Consider the following 20,030-nt stretch of genomic DNA (forward strand, 5'->3'; position numbering starts at 1 on the left):
AACCATAACTCTTTTTGCAGTAGTAAGTGGAAAAGTGTATTAGCCAAAAGATTATTTACAGTATATAGCATATAAATCAAAACTTGGGAGCTTCTGGTACTCAAACTGTCTGCCTAATGTATTTCTTCCTTCCTATTTTTAACTGTGTTTTATTTTGTATGGAAAATTGTTTCAACCTCGTATGTAATGAATTCTGGCACTTCATTGCAGTGTGTGCACTTTGAATCTGCTCTTAACAGAAGAGTCATCTTTTCCCCTCTGTTGTTTTTTCTCAGTGCTGTTTTCTTAAACCACAGCAGCCTGTAGCTTTCTCTGCCTGTCTGCTTTGAAAGTAATGGTCAGAGCTATGAAGTTCTGTTGTTTGATCGTCTAGGCTCTGGATATTGTTGTGTTCACTTTCAGTATTTTGGGGCCTGTGTAGTGCAACGTTCAATATAAGTAGTCAGGCTCCAAAAGTGTTTTAAAGTTTTCCTGTTTCTCTTTTTTCTTCTTTCATCAATCTTCACCTCCCCCAAAAGGTACATCTTCTTGCCCTACTTAGGGCAGGGTAGTTTTGTAGTAATGATAAAATAAGAAAAGAGGAGTTCTGCTGAAATGGTGTTCCCCCTGTCTTAGGGTTAAGTATTTCTTCCTTTACAAAAGTTTAGTTCAGATCACTCTCTTATAGAGCATTCCTCTTAACTGAGGCTGTCTGGCCCGGTCAGTACATCAGCAAGTCACTGCTGCTTTCACCACAGCTGTTTGTAAACACATCTTCATCTCTGCACGTATGTGGAGAACATTCGTCTCCGTGTGCTGGCTGGAACTGCAAAAATTTAAGAATAGAGGTCTGTGGTGCCCTTCCTAATTCTAGAGGTACAATCAAATGTTGTTCAGTAACTGTTTACAATAAGTTTAGGGTCATTGGTCCTCAAAGTGCAGAGTCTTCTATATGTCTTCATTCCTATGCTTCCTTGTCACTCCTCTGTTATTATTGGGAATTAACCTAACCAAATGCCAAATCTTTATTTATTAAAGTTAAATGAGTGTGAAGTCCTGTTCAGTATTGCAATTAGCTTTTCTCTACCTGACAGTTTGACTCATTTAAGAAAATGCCTTTCAAACGGAGAAAGAGCATGTTCCAGGCTTGCCCACCGATTCTTTTTTTTTTTTTAATTGCCTCTTCACTGGGTGTTAGTAGGGCGCCTTTCAGTTTTGGGGGTTTTCTTTCCCTTTGAGGGAGGAGGGTTAGGCACCAGTGTGTTTAGTGTTGTGCTTTCCCCCCTAGTCTGGTGAATTACTCTAGCATTCTTATGAGAATACACTGATGTGTAGGATCCTGGACAGGCTTCCCTTTTGCCAATGACAAAAGGGTAATGACAGTAAAATACAGTTTCTTGTGATATATAACTCTTCCCCATGCAGAAATCTGGGAACACTGCAATTCTTCCCTGAGTGTCTTTAGCAGGCACATCTTCAAAATCCACAAAGAGGTTGAGGCTATATGCAAAGAGTTCTTTATTAGGAGAGAAGAGAACACAGCCTTAAGCTTGTGGAAGTGCAGTGATCGAACATATATAGCAATAAGTAGAAAAATGCCCATGAGCCCTTTGGCAATAGTTCATCTAGCTCCCTTCCAAATCTCTGCTGAGAATGTGCCCAAGGCAATAATCTGAGCACATCTTTTCATTATATCCCTCTTGTACTTGGAGTCCAAGCACCTTTTTATGGTTCCAGGCAACTCTGCAATGAAAATCCATTCCCAACATGTGGTATATTCACCTAAAACAGCTTAGCAGTAAGAGTTAGGTACAGTGGGCAGTGCTATGCCAGTGTCCATTCAGGCTTCATAGTGCCACCTTTTACAGCAGAGTCCTTCTTGGAGGGAGCCAGAAGCACATGGGACCCTGGAGCAGAAGCTTGGCTGTCAAGAAAGGAACACTTTTCTCTGACATTATGATTTTTTTCCTGTTTCTGGAGTCTGTGTCATCTCGTTGCCCCTGATGACCCTGTTTTACTCATGCACAGACTTGCATAAGTAAGTGCATGTATCATGTCATACCTACGTTAAAGGGACTATGGGTTAGAGGAATGAAAGAACTAGGACAGCACTTCTCATCTGCAGTTGTAGGGAGTTTCCCCACCAGCCCCGTACTTCTTGCCACAGGGCTCACATAAGTACTCCAGCCTGTGTCCTCTGCAAAGCAAAGGATTTCTGCACAAGTTGCACAAATCACTGAAGAACCTGTAATGAATTATTCTGCTGGGTGGAGGCCTGTGACCAGAGTGGGTTAATTTACTTACAACTCAGAGTCTTTACCAGTCTTGTAGGAAGTGGTTCTCTGTCTGTTTTGGCAAGAACTTCGTCTTATTTATGGGTGCTTGTATGAGAGATGGAATTTTAAACTAGTAGGCTTGTATTGCAATGGTGAGGAAAACCAGGTCCCTGCTTTCTGATAAACATCATTCCTAGGCTGCAGGACACTGTCTGAGCACTAACATCCATATTACCATCAAGAATCCTCATTCCTTTGGTGGGATTTTCAAAAACTAGATCCAGCAAGGGACTTGCACATCTGCATCAGGACTTAGCAAAACTGAAGCTCTGAGGTCTGAAGACTGAGCAGTTGCTGTCTAGCTTCCTAGTACCTGCCTGTTGGACTGTGCAGTTTTGTAGGCAAGCTCAGGCTGTGTTTTATCTGTGCACACAACTCTATCTGGCTAAGGAGCTTAGTTCTTGTATGATGTTTAAACTTCAGATTAATTTATATTTCTTAATGGGCTTGAGTGACAGGTCCCAGTTCAACAGGTATTTTTGGAGTTCACATCAGTGTACTTTGGTGGGAACTGAAAGTGTATTCTTTTAAAATGGAGAAGGAAAAGCCAGAGGTGGGGCACCTCATTTAGAAACAAAGGAGCAAGTCCTGCATTTTCTTTCCAATAATATTTGTGGGCATCTAAACGTGTGTATCGTTGTGAACTGGGAGGAGGTAGAAAAGAGCTGCTGCAGTTGGGTGGCTGCTACTTTGACAGTATGTGGCCCAGAGTATCAGATAGTATTGTTAAGGGAAGTTGCAGCTTTATCTACCTTTCTTGTAAACTGCACTTGACCCCTTACTTCCAATGGGAAGTTCTGACCAGGGCATGCTGGGTGAGTGGAGGTCTTTTCCTGACTTCCTGAGCCCTGACCAGAGGTTAAGACCAAGTCCTGTCGTCTTCCCCAACATGAGGATTTTGTGTATGAGGCACCTTACTCTCTCTGTAAAAAAGTCACACTTAAGTCAGACCATAGGTCTGTTTCCAACAGTGAACAAAAGCAAGATGACAAGGGAAGAGATTAAGAATTGGGCACAATGTAACACTTATCCTCAGAAAACACCCTCAACAAGAAGGTTTCTGGCATGGGAACTCCCTGAGCTTCCACAATCAGCACAGAGAGGAGAAATATTGCTATATTTGAGCAAGTGACTACTGCTGTTGTGTATTAGCATTTCGATGGAATGGTTGCAACTGAAGTGCTCTGAAATAATGAACTGGAAACTGTTGAATTTATTTAATTATACTTACAGTATGTATTTGAATTTGTTTTGTTTGCAAACCATGTGTTTGACCTATCCATATCCTGTTATGTCGCATTCTCGGAAGTCTTGAGAACTGGCAGTTTAAATATTAATTAAAAAAGATTTATGACTTTCTTATTATTTCAAAACTTCAGCAGGCAAGGCATCTCAAAATGTGCTGTAACGCTGTGACTAATAAAGAATTTACTATACTTGTCTTTTATGGGAAGTTATACATCTGTGTGTTAACCACTAGATGGTGTCTTTCTGATGATAGTAATGCTTATGGTGACATCTAAAGCAAATACACAAAATGAACTCAGAAGCTGTAGTGAGGCTTACCTATATAACTTTGAAGAGTAAACAAGCTTTCATGCAATACTAGAAAAAATTCAAAGTAGTAATTAAAAACAATGATTACTTATGAAAAGAAGTCTGTGCCTGTGCTTCTGTGCAACTCTGATAAGCTAGATTATATAGAAAATGGTGCAAATTATCTCTTGGGAGTACAGGAGATTAGGAAAGTGATACAATATCAGTGACCTCACACTTGTTCACAGTAAGAACTTTGACCAATGTGTCATTTGCAAGATAGAAGAAAAGCTGGAAAAGAAAGTAAGAACGGATATTAAGAATAAGAAGAAAAGGACTAGATAAGGTCCCTGCCAGTCTACAGGAAACGCTGATTCACTGCAACATATTAAATAGATTATCGATTATTTGTAGAGTTGGTTATGAGAGAAAATGTGGTGTGCATAAATAACTTTTTTATTCCTTACACAGAACTTCACTTGGTGGGCTGAAAATATTTCTGTAGCAAAACTCTACTCTCTTCCCCATAGGCAACCTTCCGAGCAGCAGATACATTGCCAGGATGCCTGTTGTGGATTTTGGATTTGCTAAGTGTCGAGAGCTAGTGACTTTTTTTAAATGCTAAAGTGTCAAGAGATACACTGAGTGTTCACATGTTGTCTTCTATGTGAGTTCTCAGAAGTGAATGGGGCAAATTTTGTGTTACTCCTGCTAAAAATTCCTCCCTTTTTAGTAAGGGATGCTGTGGTCACTGCCTACTCTCAGAGACATGCAGAGTTTTTGTAAACGAAGAACCTAACAGGCAAATCCAGACATCAACAGAATAATGTAATCAGGCTCTTAATCCTTTCGTACAATGCAGAAACTTAAGGAGTGCTGCTACTGCACCAGAAATGTGGTATATGAGTTCATTATTGTCTTTGTGTCACTGCAAATCATGTTCGCATCATGTCTAGCTCTCCGTTTAAAGGTCTCCTTAACCATAGTGAGCTGAACACTTAAGTAACACACAAATCCTGGAGTGCCCTGAGGAAGCAGCGAAGCTTTGTCTCCTCTTATACTAGAGGAGGAGAACTCTGTCACAGTGTTTCTGACTAACCAGCAGGTTGCTTTTTCATATAATTGTTAGGTATCAAGCCTTCTTTTCTGTCTCAGTTACAACATTTTATGTCTACTTTACTGTGTTGTTATTATTCTTTGTATTACAGTCAGTAACCAATGGCTTTTTTTTTTCCTGGTTGTAATCCATCACCACAAACTATGCCCCCTCAGTTTTATTCTGACAGTTTCTGACATGGGTGCAATACGTCTTGGGAATCTTTGAAGCTGACTGGCTTGTCTTGGTTTTATTTCTGTAGAGGTTAAGGATTGATCTTTTGCTATTTTAAATTACACTGTAAACCTCAAGTCCTGCATATTTATTCTAGACATTTTTCCCAGGTTTTTGAATACACAACAGTGAGAACTGGACAATTCTCTTCCTCCACACATGAGACACTTCCCTAAATAGTACCCTGTTACTGTGTTGAACAGTAGTTATTTCTTAAGAGCTGAGAGACTGGGAAATAAGGTAATCCCATAGCTAAGTGAATTTCAAAATTTTTGCTCTCTACGTGTTCCAATATTTTAACAGTGTTTTTCATCCTGTATTGGAGCACAAACATATTTCATAGTGTCTGAGAAGAAAACACGTCTCTGGCTGATAGAATCTGTAATTTAGGAAGGTTTGGCTCCGGACTTCGGGTCCCATTGGAGGAGACAACAAATATTCATTAAATAAGATTTCAAACAAGAACCTTAAGTAAAGAGGCTTCATTATATGACTTTTGTGGCATCCTGCGCAGTTCTACTTTCAGGCTCTGAACTTTTTTCCATATCTTACCAGTCTGGTGCTTCAAAAAGTGAACGAGGGGCATTTGCTGACTGGGGCACAGAGATAAATGTTAGAGGTGGCTTTCAGCATTTGGGGTTTGGTTTAGGACTCTTTCACTGGTTTATCAACTATTTTCACAAACATCCTAATAGTCACTCTCTACCGGACAATCTTGAGCCTTGGTTCTGGTTTAGGGACCACCATGTACTCTTCCCATGGATAGAGGCTCCTTTCTTTGTTTTCTGTACATAAAACCATTTGGCCTTTCTAATAGCTTTTTTCTTTCCTGCCTCAGATCCAACTGCATTGTAATTTAGCTGAGGTTCTATATATTTTTTTTCTCCTCTAAAAATTTTAATAAAAAAGGTTTCTTAGTCTCTTGGCTATTGCGCCAAGGGGGGTTGTTTTCTTCCAGGAGCCTTTCCTGGCTTCCATCTTGCTCCATTTGGTGCAGTCCCTATATATTTGGATTTAGCACGGACACATTTCTGCCTGCGACTGTCTGGACAGAAATATGTGTGTATATACTGTCAGGCACATACACGATAGAAATCTCAGGATGTACAGCAGCCTCAGTGTTGCTGCTGAGCAGTAATTCCACCCAGGTGTCCCAGGTGGTTGTAATAAATCTTTGAATCCTGCCCTGAGAAAATTTCCAAGTGGAAAAAAAAGACAAATCCAGAAGAATATGGACATAGACAATATAGACATAGGAACATAGAGACACTGCACATGCAAGGATGGGGTTAGGAAAGCCAAAGCCCATCTGGAGCTGAACAGAGCGAAGGGCACGTAGGGCAATGAGAAAGGCTTCTACAAACAGAGCAAAAGGAAGGCTAAGGAAAATGTTGGCCCTCTGCTAAATTGGACAGGGGCCCTGGTGACAAAGGACCTAGGAAAGGCAGAGGTTCTGAATGCCTTCTTTGTCTCAATCTTTATTGGTAAGACTGGCCTTCAGGAATCCCAGGTCCCTGAGACTACAGGGAAGTCTGGAGCAAGGAAGACTTACCCTTAGAGGAGGAAGAACAGGTTAGGGAACACTTAAACAAACCGGACATCCACAACTCCATGGGCCCTGTTGACATGCACCCATAAGTGCTGAGGGAGCTGGCCGATGTTACTGCGAGGCCACTCTTGATTATCTTTGAAAGGTCGTGGCAATGAGGGGAGGTTCTTGAAGACTGCAGCAAAGCAAATGTCACTTCTGTCTTCAAGAAGGGCAAGGAGGACTTGAGGAACTACAGGCCAGTCAGCTCCACCTTGGTCCCTGGGAAAGGTGATGGAGCAGCTAATCGTGGACACCATTTCCAGACACATAAAGGACAAGAAGATGATCAAGAGTAGTCAGCATGGATTCACAAAGGGGAAACCATGCTTGACCAACCTGATGATAGCTTTCTGTGATGAAATGACTGGTTTGGTGGGTAAGGGGAGAGCAGTGGATACTGTTTATCTAAGACTTTTGACACTGTTTCCCATAACATCCTCACAGACAAGTTTAGGAAGTGCAGGCTAGATGAGTGAACAGTGAGGTGGATTGAGAAGTGGCTGAATGGCAGGGCTCAGAGGGTTGTGATCACTGCACATAGCCTCTTCATTAATGACCTGGATGAAGGGATAGAGTGCACTCTCAGCAAGTTTGCTGATGATACAAAACCGGGAGGAGTGGCTGCTACAGCAGGGACCTCGACATGCTGGACAGATGGGCAGAGGGGAACCTCCTGAAGTTCAACAAAGGCAAGTGCAGGGTCCTGTACCCGGGGAGGAATAACCCCATGCACCAGTAAACACTGGTGTCGGACCTGCTGGAAAGTGGCTTTGGAGAGAAGGTGCTGGCTGTCCTGGTGGACAGCAAATTGACCGTGAGCCAGCAATGTGCCCTTGTGGCCAAGAAGGCCAACGATATCCTGGGTTGCATTCGGAAGAGGAGGGAGGCAGCAGGTGGAGGGAGGAGATCCTCCCCCTCTACTCAGCCCTGGGAAGGCGACATGTGGAGTGCTGTATCTAATTCTGGGCTTCCCATTACGAGAGAGACATGGATTTACTGGAGCGAGTCCAGTGAAGAGCCACTAAGATGTTTAAGGGGCTGGAGTTTCTTTCATATGGGGAGTTGCTGAGAGAGCTGGGACTGCTTAGGCTAGAGAAGAGAAGGCTCAGGGGAAATGTTAATCATTTTTTATAAATATTTGGTGGGAGAATGTAAAGAAGATGAAGCCAGACTCTCCTCAGTGCTGCTCAGTGACAGAATGAGAGGCAACAGACATGAGCAGAAACACACGCAGGTCCTTCTGAGCACAAAAAAGATGCTTCTTTACTGTGAGGGTGGTTGAGCACTGGAACAGGTTGCCAGGAGAGGTTGTGGAATCTCCATCCTCAGAGATACGCAAAAGCTGACTGGGCATGGTCCTGGGCAACCTGCTCTAGCTGACCCTACTTTGAGCAGAGGTCTTGTATTAGATCATCTTCAGAGGTTCCTTCCAACCTCAACTGTTACGTGATTCTGTGAGTGAAATGGTGAAGTATACAGCGATGTTACAACCTGTTCCTGGCTCCACTTTAATAGCCAGGAGTATGAATATTATCAAATTTTCTCTGTACTTCAGCAGCATTTGTCAAATAAGGCTACAGTTTTGAGAAGGAAACATCAGTGCTGGGATCTATTATTTCAGTAATAAAAATCAAAACCCTTGTTTTCTGAGCTTAGAGCATACTATAAATTAGTTCTATATTTGTAAGGGTAGTCACTATGCTACCTCCAGTGTAATGATTTTTTTCTGGTACTAAAGCATACTGAAGGTATTCTTTATGTTCCTGACCCTGTGCCACAGGTTGCTATTTGCTCCACTGCTCTGTCACAGCTATTCATAGCCTACGCTATGAACTGGCTTGCCAAAGAAGCGGTTGTGGCCTTTGGGGGTTTTGTTTGTATTTTTTAACTGGCATCTGATCTACTTTACGTTTGGTCAACGCAACTCAGAAGGTAAACTGTGGTTCAGAGAGCGAATGAGTAGGTGGGGTAGAGAAGGGAAGAAAGCTTTTTACCTAGGTCTGATAGCAGTGGTGTTTTAACATGAAATTATACTTTGTGAGAAATGCTTACCTTTCTCCCAGTCATAGACACACTAGAATTTTATCTACAATCTGTGAGAACAGGGTTATTTTGAAGGCATAAGTAGTACCTGTGACCATCTGTACAGGGGTGAGCTTCCCAAATAAATAGCTGTAAAGCAGTGTGGTTTTGCACAGAAAACATTAACTTTTGTGGGGGGAATGTATTATGGCAAATATGAAACAACAGCCGGCCTAGAATGCAGTATAGGAATTAAACAACTGAAGAGTTTTGAAGAATTTTGAAGTCTTTCCAGTTAGGTGACTCAGTGTCCACAGTATCTTTTCCCTGACTTTTTAACTTTGTTCCTGAAACATTCTAGAGTTCTTTCCAGCATGTGTCGTGCATCATAGTGCTTTATCCACATTCCAGGTAGCTCACACTTATTTTTGTAGCGTTAAAAAACTAAAGATTTTTTCTATTCTTTCTTTCCCCCCTAGCCTATTTATAAATTGCACAGCTTGGCATGGAAGCACTGTGACCAATGTGCATGCAAAGGGTTTAATTAATAGTTATTCTTTTTGATGTTGTTTTGGCAACCAGACAGACAGAAGAGCATTGCAGATGTCTGGTTCAAATATTATATGGGTGAAGCAAAGGGAATTCAGTAAACATTTTGACTGCCGCCTTCCCATACTTCTTATTCTAACTGCTGTGAGCGGGAATGCACTTTCTGCAGGTTTTTTTTTTCTTTTTCTCTTTATGCTGTTTCTGATTGTTTGCTTGATCTTGGAAAGCTCTGAGAATCTCCAGCTTCTTTTCAGCTTCTGAAGAAGATGTGGGCGATTTGTGTGTCTCTGGATCATGTGTTTGTGGCCTAATCCTTCCTTAAATACATGACTCTCACTCAAGAGAAATCAGTGGTTGGTAAGAGGCCATTTAGCAAGCATTCAAAACATCTTTCAAAGTGAAAGACACAAAGTCTCACCATGGACTGTAACAACACACGCAATGCAATGTGTGACTGCTGCTTCTGATGGGAGCCGCATAGGTTTGTTATCAAAGTCATTTGCCTCTTGCTTTGGATGAGAACTGCTGTTCTCAGTGCACAGGTATTTATAGGAGGGACACTTCTGTGCTTCGGAATACGGCTGATGTGGAAATAAAGCTCATGCAGTGTAGAGGGAGTACTCTTTTTCTGGCACTCCTCAAAGTGCAGTCCGTCAGCATACTTTGGAAAGGATTAATCCTTAGCTTTATCTGGATATATGTGAATTGTATGCGAGTTAGCTAGATAGGTAGGGCAAAACTGAGATCTTTACTTCTCTTTCTCCACACCAATATAAATCTTGAGTAATTCCTTGACTATAATAAAATAAGACTAGTTTTATCCCAGTGTAAATAAGAGAAGATGCCAAGTTCTTGGTGTTTATATGCAAAAACTTGTAAACTTTCCTTTTCTCAACACATGTCCCTTTGAAGAAAGTATATCTTCTCTTCATTTACTACCATCATTCTAATTTTTCAGGTTAGTGCATGAGTATAGAGAGGATAGTATTTTGATTTGAGAAAACTTAGCATCCTGCTTTCAAGAAGAAATAGCTTTGAAATTTGCTAGGGTGAAGCTATTGACTTGACTAGGAGTTAAATGACTTCAAACCTTGTAAAACTATGCCTGTGTGCCTCTTTCATGAGATTCTTAGGGGGCTAGGAAAGAAACCAACCCAATGGTGTTCTTGAGGTTTGAGTCAAAAATCGCTGAGTCCAGACGTGGCTGCAGTAGGTGTTGTATTGGGTCTCTTGCAGTACATCACAGGTGTTTGCACAGGCTTGACTGCCATTCAGAGAAACAGGAGATCAGGTCTCTGCAAGCGTCAGGAAAGGAAAGAACATGTCCGTGCCCTGTGTTTTGCTAGCTTGATAAACTCAGATTTAAATTTATAATTATGCTTTCAAGCACTGTCATTGCATCTCTTTAGATTATTTCAGTTTCTGGCATATAGGTGGACTGGGCTTAGGCACAGCATTCTTAATGATTTTTCTTTTTCAAAACAGTTAAGTCACAGAACATTACGCAGTTCTCTTCTTGGCAAATGTCTGCCCCATGCTGCCAGAACATTGTTGAGCTCTTCTCACTTTCTCTTGGCATGGGTGCAAATAGCAACCATTTGCTTTATAGGTTACAGATCACGTTTATCACTGGAAAGTTTCATAATTCTATAGAAAGCCTCGTGAGCCATATGTTCCTCTCTCCTGCTTGGATCTGAACACTTTCTGTGTTACTTCATGGCCCTTTATCATAACAGTTGACAGTTTAGCACAGCTCATATTGGGCACTATTTTTCATGCCTGCTTTGACCTCCTAGGAGCTTCTGTATTAGCTATGTATGTTGTCCAACTCTACAAATAAGGAAGGAGTGAGAAGAAGATGGCTCATCAGAATACTTCTCTTTCCTCATTCTTGTTCCATGTTATTGGGGTGTGTTCAGGGATGTTTACTTTACTGGCAAATGTAAGGTATGTCCCTTCCCAGTCAGGAGGAAACCTGAGAACAAACTGAATATCCCTGTGGCCTGGGCTGCTCCTAGGACAGTATTGCTGTATGTTGGCTAATACAGGGGGCTTGAAGCAAAGCTATAGGCCATTGTATTATCTCTATTTTTTAGTCAAATACTTCCTCCCTTGCTTCATACTCAAGACCACATTCAAAGAACAATAAATGTGAAAATAAAGCAAAATTACCTCTGGAATGCATGTGCCAGGTTATAGAATAGTCCCACATTGTCAGAATTATATTTACAAAAAAACTATTTTAGTGTATCATCTCATAAACTGTACTGTATCAAATTTCCTTATATTCTGTACAAATGTGGTAGTCCTTTATTCCCGTGAACTTACAAGCTATGCTGTGGTGTGAATGTCTGTAGAGTTACTAAACTGATATATGCTGTTTAAAGACTGGTTACTGCAAATAGTATTCCTATTCTGATATATGCAAGTTGTTACTGAAATGAGAGAGAATAGCCTACCTAATTAAATTAATGTTGTCTGAGTTATTGTGCCAGAGATCCGTTTGTCTTGTTTGATACTTCACACAATCTGTTGCCCATGACCACCTTGAAAATGGCAGGTGTAGGAGATGTACTTCTTTTGCAGAAGAATCCTGAGATTCCCCTCACTTTTACGTTGGTTCTCCCAGCTGCAGCACTGGAATAACAGCGGTTTCATTCCCTAAGTCCTCTCCATCCTTCTGCTTTCTGTCCAGTGTCTTCTGGCTTGTGTAATGTTTCTCTCTGTGTGGCTTTTTATCCAAATTTAATTTTATTTTAATGATTTTTCTTTTTCTTTTTCTTTTTTTTTTTTTGGTGAGTTACTGAGGTCTCTGAAGCTCTTGGTGTTTTGCAACATTTATAATCACTCCCAACAGCTCTTTGGAATGGTCAGTGAGTGTCATCTATGTTTAGTTTACTTCTTGCAGGGTGATTCATGAAGATGTTGGGCTGAGTACTAGCTAAGTAATTTATCAACTTGTACAATGAACTGTTCCTCAGAGTAGAAACTGTTTTTGCAAAGTTGCTGTACAGTCGCTGTTAATTTATCAACAATATTTATTCTTTCTGAAAAGCTAGTGCAAAGTATGCCAGTAAACCTTCCTGTTTAACAGAAACTCAGCGTTACTAGTCTGTAAAGACATTCGAGAGTGTTGTCAGTATGTTCACACAGATCTCATTCTCAGATCTCATTTCTATGCCTTTCATTGCATCCAAGAGGACTACAGAGAAACAGAATGATGGCTTACTGAGGTACTTCCTTAAAGCACTGAATCCTTACCAGCATTTTCTGCTAAAAAATCAGGTGAACTCCTGTTCCTCCTGATGGAAGTCTGTGAGGGATATTTCACTGACTTCAGCTAAAGATGCAAAAGTTGTAGTCTTGTCAGAGCAAATCTTGGGTAGGTATCATAATGTAAGGATGCAGGGCTGTCTTTAACTCCTCAGATTAGAAAGTCTCAACCTGTCCTACTCACTTTTGGTGGTACTGACTTCAAGATAGTCAGGGTTTTCATCCTGGTCTTTGACAATTACTATTTTAATTTGCAGAGATTGTTAAGAAGCCATAAAATATGTTTGAAGATGACATCCCTGATATATATCTTTTTTTCTTCTTTTTCAGAAAGTATTTTGGAGAAAAAATAGGACTTTATTTTGCATGGCTGGGTTTATATACAGAATTCCTCATTCCATCTTCAGTAGTTGGGGTTATTGTATTTCTTTATGGTTGTATAACCATTGAGAGTGACATTCCTAGGTAAGCTTCTCTGTTACCAGTATTTTGTTACTGGAAAATTATAACACTGTGCTTTTTATATTTAGTGAGAATAATTGATTTAAAAATGTCTGAGAAACTGATATAGCATTGATGCCTGTAAGCAGCCTGTAAACATTTTAAATACACATTTATTGAGTAGATAAGACATTTGAATGACATATTTATTTGGTTGTTCAGTATTGCAGCTTCTGAAACAAAAACATTCAGTAAGTCTACTGCATTTTTGCAAAAGGTTTGAGTCAAGGAATATGATTACTTGCAAGTTCTTTTTTACAGTATCCAACTGCTTTTTATGAATGTGCATATCTCCATACTCATCCAAAAGGACAAACTTAGTTCAGAACTCATTGAAGTTAATGCAAATTCCCTGTCAAGTACCTCCTGAATACTTCATTCATCTTAGTAAAATCAGGCTATTTGCACAATAGGATGAATGATCTTTGGTAAATTAAGCACATTTGATATCCATGGTATTCACCTTCTTGCCAATTATAAAAAAGTTGGGGTTTGTGCTGTATCCCCTCAAGATGTTATACTATTTAACAAACCTTTCAGTCAGTCTGACACACTAATATTAATGTCTACCTCTCAGTGGAAAAGGACACTTTCTTTGTACCATCTGGGACTGCCTTCTGGTAGGGAAAGGACACTGGGTTAGCAGAATTGCTAGTCACAATTGTTAGGGCAGTTCCTGTATTCTCTCAAATAAATTGGCAAATTTTAAAGCAGATCACTCGGCAGTAAGGCATTGTTGCTGATAGATAAATGATGAATGACTACACTTCTGAGTTAGGGTTTGTTTTCTTAGCCTGCTCTGAATGAATCATGATCGGCTGTGCTTGTCTGTGGGAAAGCTTGTGCTAACATTTAAACTGAAGTGAGATTTATGGCAAAGATGTCTCTGCAGCACCCTCTGCTGCCTTTTGAAATAGAAGAGAGCATTACATTAACTGTATGATAGCTGGAAACAGCTGTATGCCATTCAAACAATATGCTATTTATATATTGATACTACAGTTTGAATAGCACTTAAGTCATAGGAAAAAAAATACCATGTAATGATAGTCAATATGGCAACAACCATAATCACAATATACCACCTATCAATGAAGCAATGTTGCAAAGCTATCCTTAGGACACGACCCTGGCAAGCAACACTTGAGCTCTGCACAGGTCAGTTAATCTGGATGAGACTGCGTAGGTATGAATGTCTTCCCCATGCAGCCCTTATGACAATACTGAAGATAAACTCAGCAATGTCAAGCAGGGTTTCACTTGTTCAGGGATAATGATAGCAATTTTTAAAGTTTTTACAGACTGAGTAAATGCATAGCAAATAAGAATAGGAATTAAAATAACAACCTTAAAGAAAATTTATTAAAATCTGTAAGGAAGCTACCTACCTGGTATGTTTTCCAGGGGACAGCTGAACAAATACTGTAAACTGAGGGAGAGGAAATACAACTTAGCCTCTGAATATTTGAGCCAGAAGCGTAAGCTTTTTCGTCTTTACAGGGGTTACAGCTTTTTTTTTTTTTTTTTAATTGGGTTTAAACTCTTTACTAGAAAGACAAGGAGCCAGTGAGTTAGAATACCACATCCTCAATCAGCAGTGGCAGAAAGGCAAACTTGTGAATCTTGAAATGTAAAGGAGTCTAATTTTCTGAAACCACTGTGTACACAGCATTTGAATACCTTTAGAACATATCAGTTTGAGTGCCTAAAATAACTGCTCACATCTGAGGAACTTAGATGAAACCTTATGGCATAAGATAATGCAGACAAGAATTTGTGTTAAAGACCTATCTTGGGAAAACGCCCATTGATTTTACAAATACTCTGCAAAATGAAATGCAGAGAAGAGGTGAATCTCAAAGTAAATGCTGTGAAATAAAACATCCTTGCTAAGAATAACATTCTTGGCTGGTCCAAGTCTTTTAACTTCAGTGTATGCATGTCATTTTATACCAAAAACCCAACATATCCTGCAAATAGTTTTGCAGATTTGTTCTGTCTGTGACATAGACTAACCAGTATGCCTGGCTGCTGATTTTTGGCTTTGTAAGGTGTTACGCAGATATATAGAAAGACAGATGTTCAACATGGTAATGACCAGTCCTGATACACAAAATAGCATGGTATTTGACATGGACTTTTGTGCCACCCCGTTAAAAAATGTGTGTTTTGTCAAGGGAAGCCAGACTTTATCCCACAGGATTTCCTTTATAGCCACTTCAGAATTCTTTTTCATGCATTTGAATCTGATCTGTATCAAAACATGTAACTGAGAGTACACATAGCAAATTTCTGCTTGTGTGTTTCACTGGTCTATAGAACAGCATAGGGATTAGATTGGTTTGCCAGCTTGCATTGTTTTTCTGTTGGTAGGGTGCCTGTAGGTATTTTAATATTCCAGAATATGGCAACGTGGGCCTTGAAGAGACACATATGTCATGGGATTCAGTTCTCTGCAACCACAAGCCACATACATTACAAAACAGCTAGTAGTAGCTATGAGGTGCTGCTTGCTATCACTTCAGTGAACCCAATTTTCCTGAGTCATAGTTCCCTAAGAACTCATGCACTTGTCATTCATAGCAAAGAAATGTGTGACCAACGTAATGCCTTCACCATGTGCCCTCTGTGTGACAAGTTTTGCGACTACTGGAACCTCAGCTCTGCGTGTGCTACAGCTCGGGCCAGCCACTTATTTGACAACCCTGCCACTGTCTTCTTCTCCATCTTTATGGCTCTCTGGGGTGAGTATTGCTTTGCATGTGAACCATGTCTCTTGATCTTTGGAGTCCTGGCAGAAATGAAAGCAGTGATGCACAGTGGTATATTATGGTAGCCTTCCATATAATAAAGTGTTATTAGATTGACTGTACTACCTATGGGTTTATGAAGTTGCCAAGCCTCAGAGGGCCGGTAAGGGGCTATCTGTGCTGAGATGGGAAAAAGCAATGTCACAAGGCTTTCTTCTGTCAGCAGCATAAATGGACAGGAGCTGGATTGGTCAGGGAAGAAAAATGTGTCCTTTCTCCCTCTACTGACTTGTTTAATGTCACTTCTAATCTTCTCGTTTTCCTTCATTTTCTATAGGCAGGGCATGTCCCTGTAACATCTTCTGCATTTGGGGCAAGAATGTACTTGGGGCTTCATGCTATGCAGACAGCTGTAGATGGTTCCATATAAGCACAGAGCGCACTTCCATGTGGGACAACTTAGTTGCATAATTTAAACAAAATTTTATGGGATTCCAAGTACAATGGGTCTATTACTGTTTTAATTATAATGTGTTCTAACGTATTCCATGTAGACGAGATTGGTTTTCCTTAATGGCAAAAATGTCATGCCTCACTGAGGATCTCAAAACACTTCATAAACACCAATGAATGTATTGTAGTATTTTCTTATTGTTCCTGGCCTCACCTCTGCCCTGAACCCTGTGCACTGTGCTTGCATGTCCTATTGCTGGTGTTATGCCCTCACTCACTGCAGACCTGGTTTATTGTGGAAGTTAAAGATGGGACGAATGCACCCATGAAAAGAGCCTCTGAAGACTGCTACTGTAAGAAGAATTTAATTTCCCTATTCGTTGTTCACAGAAGGAATTTTTCATTCTGACTGTGAGAATTTGAGCAGATATAATATTACAGTATAGCCATCCCCCAGCAATCAGTGTGTTATACTCTGCCACTCTATTCACATTTCGCAGCTTATTTTAGAAATTATTGCTTGGTAGCTTGGTGTTGGGTTTGGATTGCATAGGGTTTGTTAGGAACTTATGTGCAGAAGAGATTATGGAAGTAAAAAGTTTTTACTTGCCGGTTTCTGGAAATCATTCAGCAGAAGTTAGAGAATATGTAATCACTCTGATTGAGGGAAATGGCAAAAGATTATGAACTTGCAGATTCTCACAATGACTTATTCTTCTGCCTCAGGTTGCTGCCAGCTGTATAGCAGACTGGCAGATAAGGTGGTAGCTTACTTGCTGCCATGAAGCATGCTATAGACTGCCTTGCCAGAGTTTCAGTGTAGTACTTGGACAGTATGTGTCTGAAATGTGAAGGTGCTTGCTTGGCACCTCGGTGCAGAAAGCGTAAGTACAGTGTGCCTTTGCCAGAGGATGACGGGCTTATGCTAGAAGAAAAAATGCAGAAGAGAAAGGTGTTAGTCTTACCACTTTGGGACAGGACAGTGTTATTTGTCACTTATTTCACTGAAATTCTTACCTGCTGCTAAGAGCAGCAGTTTTCTGTAGGACCAGCTAGAAGGGCCAAGTTCCAAATGTAAGTGTTTAGACTACTTACAGGAAGTCCCTCACTGATCATTCAAATCCACTGTATGGTAACTGATGACAACTGTTTACCATTTTAAAATGACAATTCATTTACACTTACATAGGAAAATAGTATTTTCCTGACAGAGAATCTGTATTGTAAACTTGCATCCGTGCAAGTGATCATTTCCATGCAGCTTCATGCAAAGCAATTATGCTTCAGCGTCAGCAATACAATGTGCAAAGCAAGATGTTGGCATATCCTTGCACTAAGATAAATTAGTAGAGTCTGTAGGGGAGGAGAAAGAACAAAAAGTACTATGCACATTGTTTTTAAAAAAAGACTTTGAAGAGTACTAAAATTGTTTCTGAGCTGTAGTCCATTGAAAAAAAGTTTCCCATAGATTGGAAAAGTCTGTGCTTGGGACCTTGATAACTGAGCTTGTATAAGGACCTTGATAACTTGAGCTTTTCTTTGCAAGAAAATACACCCACCATATGCAAAGCACAACAAAGTGGAACAGTATCCTATACTGTCTCTGCCCAGCTGGCATATTAAGTATAACATTACACCAAATTTTGCTGCCTTACTACAAGGAGACTGTACTGGTTATGTCTACAGCTCATTCTGCTGAGTGACAGATGTCTTGTCATTCACACACCTAGCCAGCTTGCCTCACAGTCTCTTGAGTAAATGTTGCCTGAATACTTTTTTGTATGGTATAGCATAGTGAAGTGGAAGCTGGCATGTCTTATTACTTACAGGTGTATCCTTAAAAGAGTGAACAGTATGGTAATTTAAGATGACTTCATTTCAAGATGGGGTTGGGCAGAAGAATTCCTTCATCTTGGCTGCCCTCTCCCTTTCTGTGAAAGGCAGATGACTCACTGTGGTTAATATCTTGAAAGAACTCATTCTCTTATGATGTGATCTTGATGCTTCATTATGCATGTTTGTGATCCCAGCAATACTATTTGCCAGTGACTGTATTTACAAAAGGCAAAGTCATGCCTGGTTGACTGTGCTTCTTGTCACTGATGTTCTGGGATGTTGAATTTCAGCTATCAGATATGTTTATAAGGATAGTTGAATATAGTGGAGCGAACCTGCTGATTTCAAAACAGATACTTCACTGTAGCACCAGTCATGTATCTAGCCAAATAAATTAAAGGGAATTATGATAAATGTTATTGTTTTCAATGGTAGATTCTTACAGAGCCAAATGTGGAACTGACTTTTTGAAAAATAGAAGAAAGTGGAATGATACCTATAAGCAACTTATAAAATAGCCAAGTGTATTTGTATTTAGGATATTGAAAAGCCCTTTAAGTTTCCAGAACATATTAAATATAGCTTTTATATGTCCTCTCTTCTGTAAGGAAGGAACAGAGATAGTAATTTAACTGCTGAATGTCTGGATTTACCTGCACCGAACTGCCAGTCCTGTGTATAAATTATGCTTATTTCTTACATTATGCTTCTCTCAGAGCAGTCCTTTACTGAATTTTTCATATAGTTACGGGAAAAGAGCTGTGCAAAAAGATATTTGCTCTCAGGTGGCTGCGAATAGATTCTGCCTTGTAAAGGTCAAGTTATTTTACTAAGCTGATGGAAAGTCAGCTTAGTTAAAGGAAGCTGGATCTGATTCTCCAATGTTCTATGTCGTATAGCATTATCTACAGGATGTTCAAAGTGACATAAATACTGCTGTGATCTGATGACCTTTTTACAGTCCTTTTTGCACCAGCCGAAAAGGTGAAATGGAGCATAAGAAAATGCAAAATAGTGCCTACAGTTATTTTTCTTTATTGGTGTAGTTTTTTATTGGTGTGTATATATATAATATTTATATATATATGAAAATATATGTAGTGTACATATACAGTCTAGTTTTCCGAAAAGAGGTGACCACAAGTCAAGAGTAAGAAGTGCTATTTCTGAAAGGTGTCCATAAATTAAGAGCAGCTAAACGAAGGGCTATCTAGAGGAAACAGCAATTATGAGAGGAAGGTCAGGAGACTGTAAATATGAGACAACAGTACAACATCTGTTTCTTCTTATTAATGAAAAAGGAAAAGCAGGAGACTGAACTGCTGGCCTTCCCTGCTTGTCCCCTTAGGACAAAATCACTGTGTCTATGCAGCACAAAAACATTCAGCTCTACCACTATAACATATTTCAGAATAACAATATTTTTTGCATATTGCTGAGGGCCATAGTTTACATAACAACTGATATAGTTATCAATTGTTTATTTCAGTAGCAGGCTACACCTACCTTCTTCATATGTTTCTGACTGATTAGAAACACCTACTAATTTCCAAACGGGGAAATCTGTTTCACTAATTCAAATATAATGGATGAATATTTAGATCCGGGGTTTGTTCCACTTTGTACTCATGAATTATAGAATGACTTATCGTATATTAAGAGAAAAGATGTTCTTGGGGTGGATATCAGCAGATCTGAGTTCATGTCCAGTCTCTGACAAAAACTTCTCAGTGCCTTTGGGCAATTCATGTTGTCTCTTTCTGTACTTTATTTGTAAAAAGTCAGTAATTATTGTTTCCATGCTGTGCCTGTGTTCTTTATTTAGAAGTGGGTCTGGGGCTGTTTCTTAGTATTTATTTATAAAGGGCCTAGTG

At 39.9% G+C, this 20,030-nt stretch overlaps 1 protein-coding gene across 2 annotated transcripts in view; it reads left to right on the forward strand.

The window, feature by feature from the left end:
- ANO2 (anoctamin 2) overlaps positions 1-20,030 on the forward strand; it is a 212,167-nt gene that overhangs the window by 68,226 nt on the left and 123,911 nt on the right. For both annotated transcript variants that reach the window (XM_068953763.1, XM_068953769.1), the window contains 2 exons: positions 12,947-13,081; positions 15,701-15,861. In XM_068953763.1, coding sequence (XP_068809864.1) covers positions 12,947-13,081; positions 15,701-15,861 — 296 coding nt within the window. The remainder of the gene's footprint in view (positions 1-12,946; positions 13,082-15,700; positions 15,862-20,030) is intronic.

This window comes from Struthio camelus, chromosome 1 (genome assembly GCF_040807025.1).
Source record: "Struthio camelus isolate bStrCam1 chromosome 1, bStrCam1.hap1, whole genome shotgun sequence".
In the NCBI taxonomy this organism is placed as follows: Eukaryota; Metazoa; Chordata; class Aves; order Struthioniformes; family Struthionidae; genus Struthio; species Struthio camelus.